The 19,158-nt window shown below is 47.0% G+C and overlaps 9 protein-coding genes across 9 annotated transcripts; 2 read left to right on the forward strand and 7 right to left on the reverse strand. All coding sequences in view use genetic code 12, as the record gives it.

Annotated features, from left to right (window-relative positions):
• Positions 1–78: 78 nt before the first annotated feature.
• On the reverse strand, positions 79–3,315 carry POL3 (DNA-directed DNA polymerase delta; the record flags this gene model as incomplete). Its single annotated transcript, XM_025481391.1, has 1 exon — positions 79–3,315. The coding sequence occupies one exon, from the start codon at positions 3,313–3,315 to the stop codon at positions 79–81; it is 3,237 nt and encodes a 1,078-aa protein (XP_025336009.1).
• Positions 3,316–3,766: 451 nt separating this feature from the next.
• MED5 (Med5p) lies at positions 3,767–6,784 on the reverse strand (the record flags this gene model as incomplete). Its single annotated transcript, XM_025481392.1, has 1 exon — positions 3,767–6,784. The coding sequence occupies one exon, from the start codon at positions 6,782–6,784 to the stop codon at positions 3,767–3,769; it is 3,018 nt and encodes a 1,005-aa protein (XP_025336010.1).
• Positions 6,785–7,024: 240 nt separating this feature from the next.
• On the reverse strand, positions 7,025–8,002 carry CXQ87_002903 (uncharacterized protein; the record flags this gene model as incomplete). Its single annotated transcript, XM_025481393.1, has 1 exon — positions 7,025–8,002. One exon carries the CDS (start codon positions 8,000–8,002, stop codon positions 7,025–7,027), a length of 978 nt encoding a protein of 325 aa, XP_025336011.1.
• Positions 8,003–8,550: 548 nt separating this feature from the next.
• PEX14 (Pex14p) lies at positions 8,551–9,791 on the reverse strand (the record flags this gene model as incomplete). The annotated part of the gene is made up of 2 exons (XM_025481394.1): positions 8,551–9,403; positions 9,448–9,791. The coding sequence occupies 2 exons, from the start codon at positions 9,789–9,791 to the stop codon at positions 8,551–8,553; spliced, it is 1,197 nt and encodes a 398-aa protein (XP_025336012.1).
• Positions 9,792–10,064: 273 nt separating this feature from the next.
• Positions 10,065–12,476, reverse strand: CXQ87_002905 (uncharacterized protein; the record flags this gene model as incomplete). Its single annotated transcript, XM_025481395.1, has 2 exons — positions 10,065–11,009; positions 11,379–12,476. 2 exons carry the CDS (start codon positions 12,474–12,476, stop codon positions 10,065–10,067), a joined length of 2,043 nt encoding a protein of 680 aa, XP_025336013.1.
• A 244-nt stretch (positions 12,477–12,720) lies between these two features.
• On the reverse strand, positions 12,721–13,593 carry LYS5 (holo-[acyl-carrier-protein] synthase; the record flags this gene model as incomplete). The annotated part of the gene is made up of 1 exon (XM_025481396.1): positions 12,721–13,593. One exon carries the CDS (start codon positions 13,591–13,593, stop codon positions 12,721–12,723), a length of 873 nt encoding a protein of 290 aa, XP_025336014.1.
• A 173-nt stretch (positions 13,594–13,766) lies between these two features.
• Positions 13,767–14,882, reverse strand: CXQ87_002907 (threonine aldolase; the record flags this gene model as incomplete). Its single annotated transcript, XM_025481397.1, has 1 exon — positions 13,767–14,882. One exon carries the CDS (start codon positions 14,880–14,882, stop codon positions 13,767–13,769), a length of 1,116 nt encoding a protein of 371 aa, XP_025336015.1.
• Positions 14,883–15,839: 957 nt separating this feature from the next.
• Positions 15,840–17,339, forward strand: CXQ87_002908 (uncharacterized protein; the record flags this gene model as incomplete). The annotated part of the gene is made up of 1 exon (XM_025481398.1): positions 15,840–17,339. The coding sequence occupies one exon, from the start codon at positions 15,840–15,842 to the stop codon at positions 17,337–17,339; it is 1,500 nt and encodes a 499-aa protein (XP_025336016.1).
• A 267-nt stretch (positions 17,340–17,606) lies between these two features.
• Positions 17,607–19,094, forward strand: CXQ87_002909 (uncharacterized protein; the record flags this gene model as incomplete). Its single annotated transcript, XM_025481399.1, has 1 exon — positions 17,607–19,094. One exon carries the CDS (start codon positions 17,607–17,609, stop codon positions 19,092–19,094), a length of 1,488 nt encoding a protein of 495 aa, XP_025336017.1.
• Positions 19,095–19,158: the final 64 nt, after the last annotated feature.

Consider the following 19,158-nt stretch of genomic DNA (forward strand, 5'->3'; position numbering starts at 1 on the left):
TTGAAAATATACACACATGACCCATTTTGAATGATACGATCTGTTCAAATAATTACAAGTATAAATATATTGATGACACTACCATACCGTTTCGTCCCATTTTTGAAGCTCTTGCACTTGTTGCGAAGCATCCTTCTCTGCTTTCTTTCTCATGTAGAAGATCGGGCAATCCTTGTTGGAGCAAAGAACCTCCTGATGAAGTGATCCCTGGCATCTTTGACACTCTGTCCAGAGCCTGGAAAACTTGTTCTCCAAGTAATTCATCTGAGCCAATGCGTCACAGTATAATTCTGGAGCTTTCGAAATGCAATTTTCACATAAGGCACCCTTGTTGTTCGCTTTCAATGGTGACTTACAGTTTTTGCATAGTTCCGCTTTCTTTGCAAACTTCATCAATCCACCACCCTTTGGTGCACTCATCTTGATAGTTCTCGTATGTGCACCGGCAAGCAATTCCTTTGCCTTTTTCTCACCGAGAATAGGCTCGAAAATTCTCAACAAGGGGTTTGAAAGTTGATTCTCCAAATAGTATTTGACGTCGATGGAAAGAGAGTTCTCCAAAACGTAAAGGGGGTCCTCGGACTTTTCGTAGTTCTTGGAACTTGATGCATTGATGATGACATAAGCAACTCTGTCACCTAGGGTTGGAGCTGAACCAGCATCTCTCTTCCTCATTCGTTTAGCGAGCTCGACGTGAGCTTGCTTACTGTCGTATTCGTACTTCGAAAACGCTTTGGTAATGACTAGTTGCGATAAATCGACTCTGTTCTGCAACAAGTCAGCGATAGTTTGCTTGACAAATCTTTCTGCCTTTGGAACGTTTCTTTCCTCCAAAATGTACTCCAAAACCCTTGTGATCACATTTTGAACCAAGCGGCAATTGTCTCTTCTCACTGTCTCGATACCCTTTGTGTCCATCTTGTCGAACTTCTCCGGGTTAGTCCAGTACAAACCAGCGTATCTCTTTTTGTTGATCAAAAGATATGGGAAATAGACCTTTTCGAACTCCAACTTGATGGGCTTAATAAATTTAGTGGAGACATATGCTGCTGCTTCTTCTCCCAACTTCATACACGTTTCCAAGTCTTGATGTCCAAACTTTACCATGACAGAATCCGTATCACCATAAATGACCTGAGCATCATAAGTGTAGCCATTACCTGTGTTGTATTTGTCTTGAACAACATTTTTCGTCTTTTCAATCATTTCTCTACCAAAAGCAGTGACGGATGAGGAGATCGCAAGACAGGGTAATTTACCCACAGTAGCGCCCGTAAAACCATAAACGGAGTTGGCAGAAATTTTTAATGCTAGCTGTCTACCATTAAGCACATCTCGCTTGAATGGATCACTTTCTTTCTTAAGATCTGCCTTGGCTTTCTTTCTTGCGGTCAACAACTCATTTAAAATAGTGGGGAGAATTCCCTTCTTCTTCGTCTCCTTAACAAAGTAGTCACCATTTGGCGTATGCGTGTAGTCATCCTCTGACAAATTGTATGCTTTAATCGATTGTTTGTTCAAAAGTGTGGTATAACACAAGTTGTGAGCCATCATAATGGAGGGATACAAAGAGCTGAAATCCAAAGTGGCAATTGGCACGTCGTAGTATCCCCTAATGGGCTCAATGACTGTGGCACCTTCATACTCTTCGTTACTTCCTTCACTCTTCATGTTAGGCACAACGATATCTTCTTGCAAACACTTCCGGAAAAGCTGGGAAATAACCTTAATCTGCTGTCCTCTGGCCAAGAGATACGAGAAAGGAACACCAGTGACTCTTGCCATTTCGGTGTAGTTGACCAAACACATCAATTTTTCGAGCAAACGCAAAGGAAGGTAGGCATCTTTCAAACAGTATACTGCCAATCTTCGCCTCGTTTCAGCAGTACCATTCTGAAGGTCGGTAATAATAGAATGCTGGACATCTTCTTTCTGTTCACCCAAGAAGTGGGCAGAGACCGAGTTCAAAGTGTACGAACGTAACTTGTACTCTCTTTGGATAAACTGCAACAAGTCAAGCTGCATTCTGCCATCGATGTTGACAACCTTGTTTTCACGGGTACCGTAAGCACGGGAACTGAAAGTGGAGTTGCTGACTTCCTGCCGTATGTTCACCATTCTTCCGAAGTAGGGGAATTTTGGAATATTTAGAGCCTTGGCTCTATCAAGAAGATACGGAAGATCGAAATTGGCGGTGTTGTAGCCAATAATGACATCAGGATCAGCTTTAACAACGAAGTCTCTCCAAGCCATAAGCATGTCTCTTTCCTCCTCGTTCGAGAAAATCTCAGATCCGATGATGGGAAGACAGCTTTTGACTGTGAAAACGTTACGCACAAACGGCCTGGGCTCACCATACCTGGAGATGACATTGGCAATTTGAATGACAGGGTCCTGGTTGGCTTCGGGAAACACGCCCTTTCTGCCGGCACACTCGATATCAAACGACATGATACGTAGAGGAGCCATTTTCAACCATTCACCCTCCGATGGATGCGAGATCAATTTTCTGTAGTCAACGGTGCACTCGATCTGACAAGTAGACACCTTGAGGTCTTTTTCAGTGAGCTCGTAAGCCCCGGCAGGGACGGTAATCCACGACATACCGGTGATACCACAATCAATCATCATTCGAAGCAAGTAGTTGATATTATCGTAACTGACACATGTTGGCGGAAAGAGCTGTTCAAAGCGAACCTCGCCTCTTTCAAAGGCGCCTCTTACCTTGGTGATATTTCTCGCGTTATTCACAATGACCTTGAAGAACGGCGACTTGTTATTATTGTTGAAGCCCCAGATCAGCTCTTTGTTGACGATTTCGACAGTCTCGATGCCAAAGTAGTTGGCCTTCAAGTATGAGATGAACTGAGTCAAATGCTGGTCTGGAAAGAAGCCCCTTGGCACGGGTACGTAGAAATAATGCAAGAAGCCCGTGACATTACAAAGAACGGAATGCCCTTCATCTGTAATACCGAAGAAACGGGCACTGGACTCGTCTCCATGCGTAGCCTCCTCAGCATCTAGCTGCTGGAATGTGATATCCTTGGATGCATAATCTTTGGGCAATGGAGGTCTTTTCCAGCTCTGCAGCTCTCCCAGAAAAGCCAGTGCCAGTTCTGTCATCTCCACAAGCTCTTTTTCGAACTCCAGCGGCTCTTCATTCCCGTTAGGTCTCTTAACACGCTTAAGCAACTGCTGCTGAGACTCAGAAAGCTCGAGCTTGGAATCTATGTTTTGAGATCCAGCAGGCAACGAGTGTGCTCCTTCTTGACTCTGATACCACGCTCTTTTAAGAGCATTGGGATCTTGTGACATGCTAAGATTGCTGATTTATTAATTCTGGATGATTAGAGATAGGCTAGTATGGAGAGATGATGCGATCAAAAACGCGACGCGGCGCGGTACTAGGATGCACTGGTGGAGATCCCCGGTCACCAAAACATCAGGGAGCCGTGAAAAAATAGCCGTTCTCTATTTACTTGCAATAGAATTCATATGATGTTTGACGAGAGCGTTGCTCAAGGTCTGTGTTTGGGATTTGGAAAGTGTGGCGTAAACATGACTTGTGCTACACGCGTTGAAGACGTGTAGCGAGATCAGTATGTAGCCAACATCAAGTGAAGCATTGAAATGGAAAGCAATTCAAGGCATATCACTCAGATAACTTCTATTATCATCAGGTCAACCAAAACACCAGGTGATTGATTCTTAGTTAAACCTTAACTCCACCGCGAAATAGTTGCAAATCAGAGACCCCTCACTGGCTCTATGCTGAGACACGCTTCACCAAAAGAAACTGCTCGAGCTGTTGCAGAAGCACAATCTTAAGAACTTCAGAATCATGATGCTCGGTTTCGGTCTGCAGAAGCTGATTGAGCATTCTTCTCAATACCGAGGTGCCTGAAACAACATCATTGTATAGGGAGCCAATCTTCATAGGAGGCGAGGCAGGCCTTGAGATCGCTACATCACCAGTGTCACCGAAAAGGTCATCAGCCTTGTCATTAAAAAGATCATCCATTTCGAAGTCCATCATCAAGTCATCTTTCGGAGGTTTTGAATCAACAGCCTCAGTAGCTTTGTTCTCTTCCTCTTGCGAAACAGTACCACCGAGTATACTGGAATGATGGTTTTCCATACCCAATGAGAACTTGTTGCCGAACAGCATTGGACCGATGCCTCGAGGCTTCACCTCATTAAACCTTGATTTCAACTCTGAATCACTCATCTCCGCCGAGTTCTGGCTTGTCAATACAACAAGAAAGGCCAAAAAGTCAATCAAGATTCTGCCCTCTTCGGCGCTTGATCCATGAGCTGACTTGTTGCTGTGACTCAACTTGATCTCGCTAAGCAAAAGCTCGAGGATCTCGTCGCTTTCCGTAACTTTCCACATTGTACGGAATGCTCTCCATATGTTATGTTCGGATACTTCATCCTCCAGGGAAAGAAACGTCTGCAAAGCTTGTCTGATTGTGGACACCAAAGAATTTCCCTCTTTGTGCTTCTGCAGTTGAAGAGGACGGTCGACTCTATTATATTCCTCGTCGACCTTTTTCTTCACAACACGCACCACCTTGAGCATTATCTCCTTGTTTTCCCAGTTTCTGAAAGCATAAAGCGACTCAAGAAGCTCTTTGCCCACGAGATTCAAAACGAGTTGGAAAATGTAGTTCGTCTCAGAACTTTCCTCCTTGTTCTCCCCCAAATTACTCTGAATAATCTTCCATAGAATCTGAAGAAAAATGTCACTGTTCCTTTGCAATGGACCCACGTTTGATACAATCCAGTGTATGATCTCGGCAGAGCTAGGCGCCAAAAAGTCTTGTGATAAGTAGTCAATACCATTGCTAAGATTAGGTGATGCCAAACTGCCCGCAATATTGGCTGTGATAGCGCCTTGAAATATAACAAACACTAATTTGTAAATCTGCTTGACGTTGACTGACTTAATAAGATCATCCGATAAGCCATCATTATTCACATCAAACAATGCATTTGCCCACTCACTCAAAATCTCATTGTACTTATTCGCAGTGTTGACATCAGTGGGCTTCTCTGGTTCCACTCTGTTCGTGAAGTTAGCGCACAGTCTGTAGTAAAAACGGTTCATGAAGTCGATAGTGTACGAATTTCCCAATGATACTGAAACGAAGTCGACGCCGAAAAATTTGGTCATGGCTATTGAGCCCGTCATGAGAATACCAAAGTAGGAAAATGTCTCTTGGAAGTTGTTGTCATCAGCGTCTGCGCCGAAGCTGTCATTATCGATGTAGGCAATGAGGGGATCGATGATTCCCCAAGGACCTTGAGGATCCACGAAGTATACATAGTTGGTAACTGGTAAACATATCAGAAGTCCCAACACGAGTCGCACAAGTTTCTCGTTGGATTTTTCCTTTATGAGCTTTTCGAATGAGCTGGAGACAAGGGAGCGTAATTGTTCTTGCTTCGCTATCAGATACTGAATGTCTGTTGACGTCAATTCCTCCAAAAAGTTTATGAACAAACTTTCGCTCAAAGAAGTGAATTCAGTATTGATATTGAGAAGCTTCGAATTGAACTCAGACTTGAGATGGTCTGTGTGGCTGAGAACACTCTTCTCGTGGGTGATATGAGACCAAGTCACGGACTCAGAGTCTTCCGGAAATGTTTTTGTGTATGAAGATACTGTAACAAGGTCCTGGTACATGCAGCTTCGCAAGAAGACTTTACGTAAGTCGTATGGATGGGAGGACCTTCCACCGACGATCATCTCGGTGATGTATGCATCATTGAATCCAGCAACTGTTTTGAGAATAACGCTTTCGAGATTAGAGGACCCGTCGTTTTTAGGTCTGGATTCCTTGAGGTAGACGGGGAATCGACTCACGATGTAGTTTTTCCAATTGAAAAGAACATATGGGCTTTCCTGCTGCTGGATGGCAATTGAGATACCATTAAATAGAATTTGCACCACATCCTTGACGAATTCATCGAATTTGGATGTGTCGATATGGAAAAAGGTAATATAGTGCTCCATGAGCTTCTCGATCTTCCACTGCTTGAAGCGCTCATTGAGCCACAATAGCCTCTTGAGCCTGTTTATTTTGATGACTTTTTTGGAATGTTGGTTCAAAGCGAATGCCTTTCTTACTGGCGTGGCTGTGACTTTTTCTCTTTTCACCGCTCTGACTGCCTGAAGCTCCTTGTGTAAATCTGCTGTATTCAACAAGCTGTTCGCTTTTTTCGAGAAGTACGCTAGCTGGCTAGTGCCACCCAAGCTCTGTAGCTGGCTCATAATGTCCAAGGCCAAGCCACGGAATTGCTCTTTCAGAATGACCGAACCGACATTATCAATGATGCTTCCCCACAAGAAAAGCAAATGGTACCAAGCATTTCTCACCTCTTCGTTTGCATCGGATTGTAATAGACTTTGGTATTGGACAGTGTAATCGGGCAAAGCTTTATTGACAAAACTCAGAAGCACGGTCTCGGGGAAGGACTTGTAGTGGCTCTTCAAAAACAAGATAAATTCTCGCTGGGCTTCAATGGAAAGACCGTGCAATCCACCCATGAGCTTCTGGGTGTTTATATCACTCTCTGCTGCAAATGCAAAAGCATATCTGTGTTGAAGTTTCCATAACGATCTGTCCTTCAGTAAAGATAGAAGGGCACTTGCCAACTCGTTATCAGGAATTGACGCTTTTTCATTTAGCTGCTTGAGCAAAGCCACAAACGCTTTTGGTTGGGTGTTCTTATTAAGCGACGTTTGCACTAGCTTTTCAGCCTTCACCTCTGAAGCCATGGTGGTGGAGTTCTTAGAGTTGGTGCGTAGCCGAGAGCGCACATATACAGAGCTGGTTGCAACTAAATATCGTTTCTTTGATGTACACCTAAACGCCTATATAATAAGAATTTCCGATTATTCAAGCAAAATGGTAGAAAAATGGGTTGTTAGGGAAGCGAAGAGTTGCGTACCCCCTTAATTTTGTTCCCCAATGCTAGCAAGTAAGGTATCACTAAACAGCCCACAGCCTTGATAAACCTACCACTTACCCAAAGAGATGGCTGTGGCAGGCTGGGCTTGTGGCGATGTCCAGATTGACCGCAAGAGGCTTCCTTCGAGGTTGCCCTCGAGGTTCTGGTTCCACGAGTCCATGCCTGGTTTTGTCAACGGCTCGGTGTCGTTGATACTCTCCTGAGAGTCAGAGTCGTGGCTGGGCAGCGCTCTGGAAAACAACGAGTGTGAAGGGGACTGGCTGGTTAAAGAAGGGTTCGAGACGTTGGATCTGGAGGAGCCCAACACCGATGACGAGTCCAGCAGCGAAGGCGCCATATTGAACATGTTGGCTGAAAACATGTTGGCGCTGGGTTTCACCTGGCTCACTCCTCCGTAGCCATTGACCAGCTGGGAGTTCAGGTTCCAATTCGAACTTTGGTGGTTACCGGTGAGGCTTTGATGGCCCAAGCCCTGGCTACCGCCCATTTCATTGCAGTTACCATGCAAATCTGGAAAGCTCGTTCCATGGAACATCTGGCCCTGGGGTCCTTGAGATCCATAGTATCCACCACCCTGAGTTGGATGTCCATCCATACCCGGATATCCGTGTCCTTCGAGACTCTGAAGCCCACTAATCGTGCCAGTCTCTCCTGTAACACCTCCATGCCAGTTCTGACCAGGCACATACCGAGAGTTCTCCTGCCGGTTCCAGTTTCGAGACATGTTCTGCTGGTCGTCCACATTCTCTCTATAAGCACCGTGACTGGCAGCCATCAGCGCACTCATCTGGTCCACGTTCAGGTACATCAACGGAAGCCTCCTGGGCTGACCGTTTTCAGATCTCTCCACTCTTGCCTGGTTGTTGCCCAGGTTGTACCCGTACAAAGCCTGGTTCTGTTTTACAGCAGCAGCTGCTGCCACGGCCGCTAAAGCATACTGTTTTGATTGACTTCTCTTGTTATGCAATGTTCGGAGTTTCTCGAGCTGTTCACCGAAGGGCTCCAGCTGCAACGGTCTTGTCATTTGGTTAAAAGCCCTTGACAGGTCCTGTTGTAACTCCAAGCGGCTGCGAAATGTTGCTACAATGCGCTGACGCAGGAAGGGCTCAAATGCCGCTGTCACAGCCAGTCAGAAGAAGCGAATAGGAAAGGGGTGATTTGAACCTCAGAAGTAAATTTATATTCTTTTATGAAGAGCTTAGAATCGATATCGTTCATATCTGATAAAATATGTACGCGTTGGTGGCTTGGTCCGGACCAAGGCTTCTACACTTAGCGCTAAGGATCTCACAAGCTGCACATTCACGAACGGACCAACCAAAGCTGCTCAATCTCTTTTTTCAAACTCTTCACTAAAAAAGTATCAATTGACGATCTTAAAGATGGAAGAGGACCTTCAAAAAGATAGATACGAAATTTGTTACGTTGTTGGTTCCCCTTACAGACTCCACGACGTGATGTCTCAGTTGGCAAGTGTCGTGAGACATTGTCCCCCATCGCGTTCAAATACACTCTCTCGGCTCAGCCCTACTTCACACCTCATTAAATAATGTGCCATTGCTATATTATCTTTTAATTGTTGCCAGCGCTGAGCTGCCATGCGGGAACACCAACACTCTCGATCGACTTCTTGACAACTTCGTCGTCGTTGTTCTCGTTAGCAGTGTGCTGCTGCCATGCTGCCATCAGGTCCTTCAACTCTTCCTTGTCCTCTGGCTTCTCGGCGTCACCCTCGCCTGCCTCGGCCTGCTTCTTCTCCTTCTCAGCCTGCTTCTTCTCCTTCTCAGCCTGCTCCTCGGCCTGCTTGTGCTTGAGCTGCCACTCTGGAATACCGGCGGCAAAAATATTGCCCGGTGTAGAGGGCCTCGTCTCCTTCAGCGTCGTGGCGAAGTTCAGCACTGGCGACTGGGCGTTGCTGCTGTTTTTGCTGTGGTCGCCGCTGTTAGGCTGCGAGGATCCAGCAGAGTTGTTTGTGGGAGCATTATTTGTGCTCTTGTTCTTGGCCTTCTTCAAGATCTCGGAAGCGGATGGGATGGACGAGACTGGAGCCACCTTGCGGGGCCCACTGTTGTCGGCCAGGGAGTTCCCGCTACGTGCCTTGATCAAGTTCTTCAAGGAACCCAACTCCTCAGTGATTTCGGCAAGCTCGTCCTGAAGGTTGTCCTTGGTCAACTTCATGTTCTTCTCCACACTGTTCTTTAAGTTGTCTACCTCGAGCTTCATCAACCGCAAGTCGTCGTCAAACTTCAACTTGTCCTTGTTGTACTTGCTCAAGAAGTCGTTGATATTGTCAATCACAACGTCGATCTCCTTGAGCTTGCCCTCATTAGCATCTTTAATCTCCTTTTGCTCAGTGCCGAGTTGCTCGAGCACCTTGTCAATCTTGATGAACTCCTCGTCGATCGCCTCCTTGTCGGCATCAATCCTGCTCTGCAGTGGGGGATGATGCTAGGAATCAAGTAGCGTGACACAACCTGGTACAAGCCGTAGGTAACTCCGGCGGTTGCTGTGGCCATGATGAAGTAGTCCTTCCAAGTTCTCTCAGGAGGCTGAGGAGCCATACCGTAGTAGTCATATGGCACCGGGGGTCCCTGGGGTTGTTGAGGTTGTTGAGGCTGGCTGGTGGATGGAGTGACTGTGGTCGAAGTCGACGATGAAGACGAGGCGTTGTTGGCTCTCTTCAAAGCTTCTTCAATCTCATGTTCATTGAGTCCTTTTGTCTCCAAAAACTCCACTTTCTTGTTTAGCGGCGACAGCGCCACATTGGGGTCCTTGAGAAAGCTGACTGCGCTATTGATCAAGTCCTCATTCATTGGAGTAGGAGGTTGGTTCTGATAACTGATTACCCCGGCTTGATTCCGAGGTCCTGAAAACACCCGTACCTCCGCTGCCCCACTCGCTCCGGATCACAGGCCCCACTACAGACCACGGCTCGATGCCATGAGAAATAAACTTTCAAGCAATAAATATTCTAATTTTTATTCTTAAATATTCGGAAAATAGTGAAGATCGTCGTTTGATTCTTCGATCATGTGACTTCTGCGGTTGCAAAACACACCTTCCGTCTATGATACATGACATGGCTTCTAAAGAAACTTAAGAAGCTCCTCGTATATACACCAACTGATACCGGCACTAAGACCCTTACGTCCTAGTCTGAGCGAAAGTCCATTGAAGAGATTGCGGGCTCCACCAGGTTCCAGCACAATCTGCCTAGTGGCTGCCCAAATCGTGGGCGGCTTACCAACACTGACGATAAGCTGTAGTCTTGTCTTTACTGCATCGAATGGTGCGGTGATACTCGTAGCCACCAGTGCAGCTAATACCGCCGACAGAGAGTTCGTCACACTGGCAACGTAATTGTCTGGAATGCTAGCTTTGAAAGGGACAATGAGCTGAGGCATGACATCGTTTTTAAAGCTCTCGTAAAAGAGAACATAAAGCCCTGCGTAAGGACAGTCTCGAGCTAGCGTGGCTGCCGTACCTTTGAAAAAGTTTCTGAAAGAGCCCTTGGGGCCCTCCCCTTCGTTGTAAATGCCCTCGAATCCCTCATACATAGAATTGTAATTGTACAAATTGGACTCGAATCTGGTTTTTATGATTGTGATCGGCATGGTGATGATGCCCACGGCCGCTCTAACGACAAACCCCGTGGCCAAGTTTTCCGCATGTGAGAGTTTGGGTAAAACACTGGACGACGACTTTTCACTGACCTGCTTCAAGCTCGCCAAGTACGTTCTAGTTTGTGAAAGTATCGTGAAGTAGAGCCCAGCGCCCACGGATGTACGTAAAGTGGATGGCAATGCGCCTCGCCACAAGTCTTTGATGTTGGCTAATTTTTTGAGTTCTTTGCTGATAGACGTCTGAAATCCCGTGTTGCTGCGTCTCTGTTGTTGCAACCTTGTCTTCAATAAATCCAATGGCTGGAGAGTGAAGGCGGATATTAAACCAGCGGTACCCCCGGAAATAAGGTGGATAGTAGTGGTGGGCACCTTGGCTTCAAGCGAAGCTTTCGGTGCTGGAGGTGTTTGCTCATGGTCCATGAGAAGGTCTTTGGGAAGAGTTGCACCGTGGAGGAGACAGTGTTGAGGAATGTGTGAAAAGAAGCAAGCCCTGGTTCTGACCTGAGCAGATTTGAGCCCCGTCTATATGCAAGTCCATCCTATTGAAGCGATGGTTGGCAGGTGGTGGATCGAGCCTAGCGAGTAGTCTGTATCCAGGCATTTGTAACGATCACAAGACAGTCATTCGCAAAAGGGACCCAATTGTGTCATTGGCTGTTTTCCATCAGTGAAAAGTGTTCTTGGATGTGTTTCCGAGGAATTTACCGGTGCGCTGCACTTCGACGTCATTTACCGCCAGATATGGTCTAGGAAATTTCGCAGCCTGTGGCTTATAACCAATTCTCCGTCAACCGGTTCCAAAACGTCGCTTCCCTCGATAGAAAGATGCAAGGAATGCTTAAGGAGAGAAACACTGCAGACAGCAAGGAATGAATGGAACGGATCTGGGAAAGCCTCAGTGTCCTTGGCAAAGCCGCCTATAAGCTTATGCTGGGTCCTGTCAAGCAAGTAGTCAAGAAGACCTTGGTCATTTATCAACCCAACTCCGTCTTCACTTAAAAGATTAAGCAGCCCAACCACCCACCACAGGTAGCAGGTGTCTGCAAATTTGTTTTCTCTGCCATTGAACCCTCCGATGTCGCATTCTTGGTAATATTCATAGGATGTACCTTTGTAGAGACCCGCAGGATAGTCGACTTGTCTATGGACTAGCCATTGTTTTGTGAGCTCGACCCACTCAGAGTGCTTGGGTGCCAAAAGGTCGGTTCCAAGGAGCCTAAGCGCTGCAATGCCACAGAAGGTGAGACCTGAATGGGACTCGGTGTGTGAAGACGATGAAAGGCCGCCATTGAAGTTGACCTTGTCCAAAATGAAAGCCTCCAAACTTGACACGTCAATGTCAAATGGCCTGTTTGCAAGCTTGTCGTATCCTAGCATCTTCCTGATACCAGCTGCAATGTAGCATAAACGAAGATCCGACTCCCCCCAAGGCTGACCTTCAGGATCAATGACGGGTCTGAAGGACCCCTTGTTCTCCCCTTCTTTTATCTGACATCGGCTGACAAACCTCATTATTCTGTCTCTGTCGAGCTTCTTCGAGAAGTCCTCCTCAAAGGCCAACAACGTCGCTAGCGCAAAGAACGTAGCCAGCAAATTGGGAAGATCATAGTCAGCGTTCTTCTCGTCCAATGCAAAAGTCTGACTTGACCTAAATCCTGAAATTTCCCCGTCATAGCTCGGGATCAAGTAGGCATAGATATCTGCGACAGCTGCCTCTCTGTCTATCTCCTGTTCCAACCGGCCCAACAAAGCGAGACCGTGTACAGTAAAATAAATGAGTGCTAACTTATTGGAATCTTCAGATTGCGCCTTGGCAGGCATTGACTTCAGGCATAGCCGGAAGTAGTTAGCGTGTTTCTCTGCTAAGAAGGACATAGTGTGGAAATTCGCACAGAGCCGATCTTGGATTATAGAAGAATGTGGAGATGGAGGGTCCTCGTAAATTCTTGGGAAGAAGGGGGGAATATGTGATATTCGGAAAGTTTTATAAAAATACGTATTATCGTTGTTTCCGAATTTTGGTGTTTCATATATCTTTTTACAACATTGTAATGGTTGCAAATTACGCTGTGAATTGACCATCCTGTACTGGTTTTGCGAATCATGACATTTCATACATCTATATAATTTCATCTTTGAGGATTTCGTAGAGATCCAAGTGTATTCCCCTCGCTTTAGATTGACAATTGGTTATAATAGAAGCGATGACCGGTAGTTTATTGGACAGTTTTAACGTTGTAGAGTAGCAGTGCATCGTGGGATCCAGCTTTAGAAGATCATGTTGTACGTCAGAGTGGTCGGCCAGGCACTCAACCCAGTCAATGTCGTAATTTGTGACTTTTGAATCGGATTGCTGCGGGATACATCCATCCTTGGGCACTTCTGTCAACCCAAATGTAAACAGCGAGAGGTCGATGTTCAAACCACACCCCAAGTACTTCGTAAATGCCTCTTTCAACGTCCATAGATGGTTGAATGCAATATAACGCTCCGAAACACTCTCGATGCTACTCAATTGGTCTCCCTCTGAGCCCCCAAAGATTCCCTCGAATTGGTTCATGAAATCAGTAGAAGAAACTGAGTCCTGCTCCTCATGGGACAAGTCGACACCAGCGTTTGATGCTTCCAACAGTATAACTATGCATGCCAAATCATTGGAGTTGCTGTTGTTGTAGGCGAATGGGCGTCCTTTGATCTCAGGCTTACCATGCTCATTGTATTCGAACTCAATCTCTTCCCACAAACTTCTGGGATGATCTGGATAGATTGACAGTAAAGCAGAGTTCACAGCACACTTCAAGAATAAACGCGATAGTAGAGCAAGCTCCTTATTGTGCTTGACATTGCGGACTTGTAGTTGGTCTTTCAAACTCAAGAGTCGAAGACAGCTCTCGAAGTTGTAGTCATCGTTCAAAAGCTGTCGGAGTCTGTTATCTCCTCTAGAGCATGTGAATAGTATGGTCGGGTGCTCTTTATGGTCCCATTGGTTCATTTTATAGTTGGCAGACCATTATCAGTATGCTCCTCTTGATATCGCACTGTTAGATAGCGTTGCAGCCGTTTGAGTCATACACACATTTCAATCTCCTGCCACGAAATATTTTATTTCACAGAAAGTTGCATTTGCTACAATTGTGTCTTCCTAAGTTGTATATGTCTATAATTTTATTTGGAGTCGTACACATTGTACAACTTCTGCACCTCTGTGGTCTCACAAGGGTTCCTCTTGGCTTCGTCGGCTGTTTCACGAAGAACTTTCTTCAAATTTTCTATAGCTTCATCGCTAACCTGGAAGTGGAAAGCCAAACGACTTCCATAAGCCTTGATGTCGTGTTTCTCAGCAGACTTCACAAAAAAGTCATTGTCAATCTTACTGGCTGCAAGATCGATGAAAACGAAATTGGTATGAACCGGATGCTCGAGCACGAAGCCAAGGTCTTCACAAAACTTGCCGATTTCCTTTGCCCTCTCATCAACATGTGCCAACTTCGCCATGTTGTCATCAATAGCGACCAGGGCCATTTCAGCCAATAGACCACTCTGTCTGATACCACCACCATTCTGCTTACGGAAATGGTTTGCTTTTCTGATAAATTTGCTCAGACCCACAAGCACTGAGCCAATAGGGGCACCCAATGACTTCGATAAGCAGAGGGACACGGAATCGAAGTGTGAGGCGTACTCAGCGATTGAGATACCTGTAGCGGCGGAAGCATTCCACAAACGGGCACCGTCCAAATGCAAACGTACATCATTCTCCTTACAGAAGGCAGAAATTTTCTTGATCTCGTCTAGAGGGAACAACATGCCATGCAAAGTGTTTTCCAAGGAAATGACCTTGGTTGGACAGCCGTGGATCTCTCCGTCGTCTGGAACGAAGTTTGGCAAAATGTCGTCCTTCAAAGTCAAGTGAATACCATTTTTGGGCGCCACAGTCTGAACCATAGCCTGAGAAAGCGTTGGTAAACCACCAGCTTCGTGGATGTAGACATGCGATCTGTGGTCACAGAGTACTCCGTGGGGAGGCTGGAACAAATTGGATCTCAAGGCGATCTGATTCAGCAATGTTCCCGAAACACAAAAGAGGCCAGCCTCCTTTCCAGCAAGCTTTGCTACCTTATCTTCCAACCTGGTTGTGGAATCGTCTTCGTTATAGACTGCGTCTCCGAGGGTAGCTTTCGACAAGGCACTCACCATTGACACTGTGGGTGTTGTGAAGGTGTCTGAGCGGAACTCATTGTGTGCTGGAGTTTTGTTGAAGTTGGAGAGATCAACAGACATGGAAAAGAGTGGTTCTGGTGTGGAGGAAGCGGAAACAAGACCTATGTGAAGGAGGCACTAAATAGACTTCGAGGTTCCGGTGGGGAATTCTGTTGGTCAGGGGAGATAAGCAATCGGGTTATCTAGGCTTTGAGGAATTGAACTGAATCGAAGTGAAATTTGAAAGATTTGAAAAGTGAGGTGAATTGAGGGACCTGTCAAAGTGCGGTGACCGGCCCGGAATTACATGCAACGGAATGCGGTGAAATAATATTCGTGGGATTCTGAGATACCAAAGAGGGACAGAAACCGTTGCAGATGTAAGCTTTGCAGAAATATAGGATTGACAAATTTTCAGGGGTGTCTAGTAGGAACTGAAAAGTTTCTGATTTCAGGGGTTTATAGGGTCATCTATGTCGCAGTGCCGATAAGGTACGGATGGACTCATAAGCGCAAATACCCAGAGCTTCATGGTCTCGGTAATTCCAACAATTTTCTGTTTAAAGATACTAGTGGATGCCAAAACATGTCATCTAGATCGACCCCAAATTGAAAAGTTCTGAATCATGGATAAGCCGCATCATAAGACCCACTCAATACAACCCAACCCTTCCTACTCTGCAGCAAGTAGCTCAATGATGTAATTCTCCACAATTCAAGCATTGGGCTTGACTTTCGAAAACGCAGGCTAAACCTTCCCTCGGCGTGCATTGTATGCCCTCCAACTGAAAAAGTCCGCTACTATTCACCCAATTTCACGGCATTTTTCACACTATCTCCCAAATTGCTATAAAACGACAGCAAAAAAACAGCTCGCCAGATTCTGAACACTTCTTCAACCGCCGTTGTGTGGAATATTCGGAGGCCCAACGGGTGTATTCGCAAGGACTTACCCAAAAGGGTCGCGCTTGGCGCTGTCTTATCGCTGGACTATAAAGCCCCCGGAATCGACACCACACCTCATCCTGATATCGAAAAATGTCTCTTCCATTGAAATACGAAGTCACCTTGCCCGACGGGCAAAAGTACAAACAGCCTTCTGGTTTGTTCATCAACAATGAATATGTCAAGTCAGAGAAGGGCAAGATCATTGAGTCCATCAACCCATCCACTGGCGAGATCAATGGTTCCGTCTATGCTGCTGAGAAGGAGGATGTGAATGATGCCGTCAAGGCTGCCAAGAACGCATTCAGTGAGTGGAAGAAGTACACTGGTGTCCAGAGAGGAGACTTGTTGTACAAGTTTGCTCAATTGGTGGAGAAGGACATTGAGTTGATCAACACTATCGAGGCCTGGGATTCTGGTAAGACCAAGGAGCAGAACGCCAAGTTCGATGTGGCCGAGTTCGTCAGCGTTTTCAAGTACTACGCCGGTTGGGCCGACAAGATTACCGGTAAGGTTATCCAGAACGACCCCAGAAAACTCGCCTACACCGTCCACGAGCCATTCGGTGTCTGTGGTCAGATCATTCCTTGGAACTACCCATTGCTTATGGCTGCTTGGAAGTTGGCTCCAGCTCTTGCTGCCGGTAACGTTGTGGTTTTGAAAACCTCCGAAATTACCCCATTGTCGCTCTTATTCGTGGCCAAGTACTTCAAGGAGGCTGGTTTCCCTCCTGGCGTCGTCAACATTATTTCTGGTTATGGTGCCACCGCCGGTTCGGCCTTGGCTAGCCACAAGGACGTCGACAAGATCGCCTTCACTGGTTCCACCGCTACTGGTAAGATTGTGTCTGAATTGGCCACCTCCAACATGAAGGCGGTGACGACGGAATTGGGCGGAAAGTCGCCTTTGATCATCAGAGAAGACGCCGAGTTGGACCAGGCCGTCAAGTGGGCTGCCATTGGTATCATGTCCAACCAGGGCCAGATCTGTTCTGCCACATCGAGAATCTTGGTCCACGAGAAGATCCACGATGCGTTTGTCAAGGAGTTTGTGGCCCACATCAAGTCTGACTACAAGCAGGGTGACGTTTTCAACGACCAGGCCGTCGTTGGTCCACAGGTTTCCCAGGGCCAGTACGAGAAGGTCTTGGGCTACATCAAGGTCGGTAAAGGCGAGGGCGCCAAGGTCGCCTTGGGTGGTGAAGCCAACGCTGCTGCCGGCAAAGGGTTCTTTATCCAGCCTACTGTTCTTACCGACGTTCAGCAAACCTACAGAGTTGCTCGTGAGGAGATCTTCGGTCCTGTCGTCACTGTGATCAAGTACTCCTCCGACGAAGAGGCCATCGAGATGGCCAACTCCACCGAGTACGGTTTGGGTGCCGCTGTCTTCACCACCAACCTTGTCAAGGCTCACCAGATGGCCTCGGACATCCAGAGTGGTATGGTGTGGATCAACTCGTCAAACGACACCGACATGCACGTTCCATTCGGTGGAGTGAAGCTGAGTGGTAACGGTCGTGAATTGGGTGAATACGGCCTCACTACTTACACCCAGGCCAAGGCCATTCACGTGAACATGGGCACCCGGTTGTAAGCTGTGAAAAAATGTCCAAGCTTCACTGGCTGCAAAATGACGCAGGTATATAGGAGTGGGGCACCCTGCGAGAAGCAGCTCCACATGTCACACCCGTGCACCTTTCCAAGACCAGACCCCTATCCATGGCCCAGTGCACGGCTGTAGAAATGAAAAATCTCCATGTTGCGTCCCCCTATTTTTTCCTTCTTCTCCAGTTAGGCATCGATGGATTCCCTTCCAGCGCCCATCTTAGCACATATCTGCCTGTTGCTACCACAGCAGGATATGGCATCTTTGGCTTCTACCGGCCGGTTTTTGCACCCAATAGCCTTGGAGGCCTTGTATCAGAAGGTGACGGTGGTTGATGGAGCGACAAACCCGCTTGGTGTTTCTGACTCTGCTTTGATCCGCGGGGTTTCCGGAGGTCAGAACGGCTCGATCGTTCTGGATCCCGAAAGCTGTGAAATGTTGCTCCAGGTTTTGGAAAATAAGGCCGGGCTAGTGAAGCACTTTACGTTTGAGGCCGTGGATGCCACGGAACTTCAGAGTCGTTTCGTGGAGGCCTTGAAGAACCTGCCTTTAAGGACTTTCCGCATGGATCCGCCTGTTCTGGCCACTGGTGACCGTTTGACTCACACCACCGTCAACTCAGTGGATGAGCTCAAGCAGGCCGTTTCCCATTTTTCCACCATAGACGTCCAGCTTGACAAGATGACCACGAGGGTCCCAATCCCGTCGTCGTCTGTACTCCAGCATTTGAGCTGCGCTTCACAAGATCAACAAGGCCTCGAGGTGCTCTCTCACATGGACCCCGAAGAAAAGCTCCACCTAGCTTCTCTTTCGATCTCGCATTTGCATGACGATGCCGCTCCCCTAGACTTCTCCAGCATCGCCAGCTCCATAGACATTTCCCAGCTTTCCAAGCTTAGACTCCATGCGGACTGCCATCAGCTCGGGTGTGCGTGCTACAGCAAGTTTTTTGACTCGTTTGCTTCATTTGCAGCCGAAAACGGCGGTCTACCACAATTGAAATCTGTCGAGATTGAAGCCTTCCCCCAGGACGATTGGCTCCGTCCGGTAGAAATGCTTGAACTCAAACTTGAGCCCTTGAGCGCCTTCCTTAAACAGCTCACCGGCTTGGAAGAATTGATGCTTGATTTTGCCACTCCTTGTCTCAAGATGACGGGCGATAACGAGACGTCAATCTCGGACGCCAACAAGATCAACCGCCGCCTTGCGGATGCCTTCTTCCTCTCGATGTTTGAAAAACCAGACTTTGGAAGAAGACTCAGAAGGCTCGAGATCCCCGACTTTCTTGCATCTTTTGCATACTACAAATCAGAATTCCGTGGCTCCATGTTGCAGAGCTGCCCTTGCCACGGATGTAACGAAATCCTCGAGGAATTGTCGCTGAAGGTGCATCCCGAAATTGCCCAAGAGGACCCAGACGTTGACGAGAGCCAGGCGCTCTACCTCGTGATGTACGCCATTCTTTTCAAACTCCAAAGCGAAAAGCTTGTCAGTTTGGGCAAGAATACCCATTATACCCTGTCGCTCTTGAAAGCAGACTCTAGCGACTGGATCGCCGAACATTTCAGCAGCTGCACCGTTTCCGAGCAGGCCTTGAAGACGTACATAGCGCACCAGCTCCAGCCGATGAAGCGGTATTTCAACGGCATTTTCGAGAACTTGACCAGCTTGAACTTGCACGGAATTTACTTTGAGACGGGTGCCGACATGGTCAGCGTGTTCCACAAGGAAAACTATACATAGCGGAATGCACCATCAGAGACGGAGATAGAGCTTTAGAAGCAGTAGATTTAGTTTTGACATAAAC

Source organism: Candidozyma duobushaemuli, assembly GCF_002926085.2.
Source record: "Candidozyma duobushaemuli strain B09383 chromosome Unknown C_B09383, whole genome shotgun sequence".
NCBI lineage: Eukaryota > Fungi > Ascomycota > Pichiomycetes > Serinales > Metschnikowiaceae > Candidozyma > Candidozyma duobushaemuli.